This window comes from Gracilinanus agilis, unplaced genomic scaffold (genome assembly GCF_016433145.1).
Source record: "Gracilinanus agilis isolate LMUSP501 unplaced genomic scaffold, AgileGrace unplaced_scaffold24389, whole genome shotgun sequence".
In the NCBI taxonomy this organism is placed as follows: domain Eukaryota; kingdom Metazoa; phylum Chordata; class Mammalia; order Didelphimorphia; family Didelphidae; genus Gracilinanus; species Gracilinanus agilis.
This window is the reverse complement of record NW_025356234.1, coordinates 1-3,228: the sequence shown is the minus strand read 5'-3', so window position 1 is coordinate 3,228 and position 3,228 is coordinate 1. Positions and strand designations below refer to the sequence as shown.

Here is a 3,228-nt window from a genome sequence, read left to right as displayed (position 1 = left end):
CCCCTCTCTCCCTTCCTCCCTCCCTCCCTCTCTGTCTCTGTCTGTCTCTCTCCTCCCTTTTTCCCTGTTTCTGTCTTCATCTGAATCTCTTTCTGTGTCTCTGTTTCTCTCTCATTCTGTTTCTGTCTCTTTCTCTGCCTGCCTTAGTTTCTTTATCTACAAAAGAAAAGACCCAAGTAGATGGTCCCTAGGTTCCTTTCCCATTCTCCATGTGATTCTGCCAAGGCTTCTGAGAATTTCTCTTCCCATTCCGGTATGATGACAAACCACTCAGGGTGCCCTTGGTGGTCCTCGAGTTCTGCTCAGGGTGAGATTTTGCAGAGTTGGGGCTCTATGGGCAGGGGGACTAGGGGGCAAGGCGGCATCTTCCTTTACCTTGATCTTCATGGTGCTGGGTGCCAGAGCTGTGATCTCCTTCTGCATCCGGTCAGCGATCCCTGGGTACATGGTGGTTCCCCCTGACAGGACATTGTTGGCATAGAGGTCCTTCCTGATGTCAATGTCACACTTCATGATGCTGTTGTAGGTCGTCTCATGGATGCCCGCAGACTCCATCCCTGAGAGGAGACAGCCACAGGGGGTGTGTCATTGGGGGGAGGGCGGGGGGAAGCTCTGGTGGGACAGCAAACATCCCAGTCAGAAGTGAGTAATGGGAGGAGGCTGGGAAATCAGAGTAAGGGGGAAAAGTGAGCCTGTCCATAGACATAGATGACAAAGGCAGAGGATTTCTTTTTACCAAAGAGCCTACCACCAAACACTTACTACTGTCTTCAGAGTCCTGGGGCAGGGACTGATTGCCTAGACCATGTGGCTACCTCTGCAGCCCCAGGCATGACGTTTCTCCTCTGGGTCTCAGTTCCCCTCCTGGCAATGAGGTGGCTCAATTTAGTGGGCCTTGAGATCCCTTCCAGCTGTACAACTATGTTAAGAGCATTGGAGAGGAGGCTGTCAAATGCGAGGTGAAATCCCAAGAGGAAAGTAGCAGCAAAGGGTGGGAAGGGACATGGGGAAGCTTTCCTGGAGGGGGTGACTTTGAACTAGGTTGTAGAGGTAGGAATTCAATAGGCAAAGAAGGGAAGAGAGTGAATTACAGGCAGAGGAAATACCCTGAGCAAAGATGTGGGCACAGCGACCCCTTCAGGCACAGGAACAAATAATCTTTTAGTCTGGCTGGAACGTGGACAAGGCCAGAAAGAAAGCTTAACATCTGGGGGAATCCTGTTCCTTTCAAGGGAGAACAGCCTCTTTTTCAATTAGACAAATCACTTCTGGATCTCCACCACATTAAAAAAAAAAACCCTCTATTTGCTTTATGGCTAGAGAAAAGGGCATGAAAACCAGAATTTGGCTTTCATTCTCTCTTCACTACCCAGTGTGTTCAGAATGGCATAGAGGAAAAGGCACTGAACTTGGAGTCCAACGGAGCCGAGTTCGAATCCTACCTCTGACATTTACTGTTTGTTACTCTCTTTTCCTCTATGAGCCTCAGAGTCCTCAGAAAAGTGAGGATAGCAGTCTTTGGATAGTTTAACCCACAAGGAAAGATAGTGTACAAATCTTGAAGCACGCCAGAAACAGAAGTCCCAATTAGCCTGCCTGACTGCAGACCAAAAAGTGGTGACTCCTCACAGCATCCTCCTCATCATCAATCAACAGCAATGGTGAATATAGAGAATTGTGGGAAACAGGAATAGCTCACATTCCGATAGTGCTCACTATGTGCCAAGCACTCTGTTAAGCACACAAAGGAAAAGGACATGGCTGCTGCCTGAGAAAGGCCCCAGTAGAGGCTCTTACCGATGAAGGAAGGCTGGAAGAGGGTCTCTGGGCAGCGGAAACGCTCATTTCCAATGGTGATCACCTGACCATCAGGCAGCTCATAGCTCTTCTCAAGGGAGGAGGAGGATGCAGCGGTGGCCATCTCGTTTTCAAAGTCCAGAGCCACGTAGCAGAGCTTCTCCTTGATGTCGCGCACGATTTCCCGCTCAGCTGTCAACAAGAGTCAACTCTCAGTATTCCAGAGAGAAGAAGAGCCCTGATGAACACGCCTACCATCGGCCTCTCTCTCTCTGTCTCTCTCTCTCTCTCTGTCTCTCTCTCTGTCTCACTCTCTGTCTCTGTCTCTCTGTCTCTGTGTGTGTCTCTCCCTCTTTGTCTCTCTCGGTCTCTCTCTCGGTCTCAGTCTCTGTCTCTCTGTCTCTCTCTATCTCTCTGTCTCTCTGTCTCTCTCTCAGTCTCTGTCTCTGTCTCTCTGTCTCTGTCTCTCTGACTCTCTTTCTCTCTCAGCCTTTCATGACATTGTGAGGCCAAGTACATGGAGATGTTTCCCTTCCTTCCCACAAAGGAAATGAACCTTGAAAGTGGGAGGGAAATGATAGTAACCAAGCTTAGCCCCTTTCTTTGCAGAGTGGGGGGCCATGGATGCGGAACACTACCTATACTCTCAGACTTAATGTATTGATGAGTTTCACTCAGTTGCTTTTTCCCTCCCCTCTTTCCTGGTCATTCTTTGTTCCAGCAAAGGTCTAGGAGGGAGGGCGGTACACAGATATACTGGGGAATGACATCGATCCAGGAGTCCAATTCTTTTTTTTTTTTTTTAAACCCTTAACTTCTGTGTATTGGCTCCTAGGTGGAAGAGTGGTAAGGGTGGGCAATGGGGGTCAAGTGACTTGCCCAGGGTCACACAGTCCAATTCTTTTTTGATAGTGAGAAAGGAGTAGAGGCAAGTGATCCATACCAGTAGTCACAAAGGAGTAGCCCCGCTCGGTCAGGATCTTCATGAGGTAGTCGGTGAGATCACGGCCAGCCAGATCCAGACGCATGATGGCGTGGGGCAGAGCGTAGCCCTCGTAGATGGGCACGTTGTGGGTGACGCCATCTCCAGAGTCCAGCACGATGCCTGAGAAGACAGCCATAGAGAGGGAGGCTAAGAAGGGTGTGGAGGCACTTTCTCCTATGATGGAATGCCATTAGGCCATGCCCGTCACTGGTCAGAGGTCTGTCTGCCAGGTGGGTCTGGAGGCCAGATGTCAAGCTTTTTACACATCGCGAACAACTCATCCTATGTTTCTCGACTTGAATTCCTCAAGGCTCTCTGCCCTGTCAGTATGGACGATTCATTCACTAATGCAGATTACAGCCCCTCTACAACTTTGAGGACTATTTCTCAATTGCTCTGGCCAAAAAATTCTTCTGCTGCTCTTTGAATGGCACATCTAGAATTGG

At 49.4% G+C, this 3,228-nt stretch overlaps 1 protein-coding gene across 1 annotated transcript; it reads right to left on the bottom strand.

The window, feature by feature from the left end:
- Positions 1 to 93: 93 nt before the first annotated feature.
- LOC123254541 (actin, gamma-enteric smooth muscle-like) lies at positions 94 to 3,027 on the bottom strand. Its single transcript, XM_044683541.1, has 3 exons — positions 2,741 to 3,027; positions 1,798 to 1,989; positions 94 to 557 (listed from the first exon to the last, which is right to left on the bottom strand). The coding sequence occupies exons 1-3, from the start codon at positions 2,916 to 2,918 to the stop codon at positions 271 to 273; spliced, it is 657 nt and encodes a 218-aa protein (XP_044539476.1). The 5' UTR covers positions 2,919 to 3,027; the 3' UTR covers positions 94 to 270.
- Positions 3,028 to 3,228: the final 201 nt, after the last annotated feature.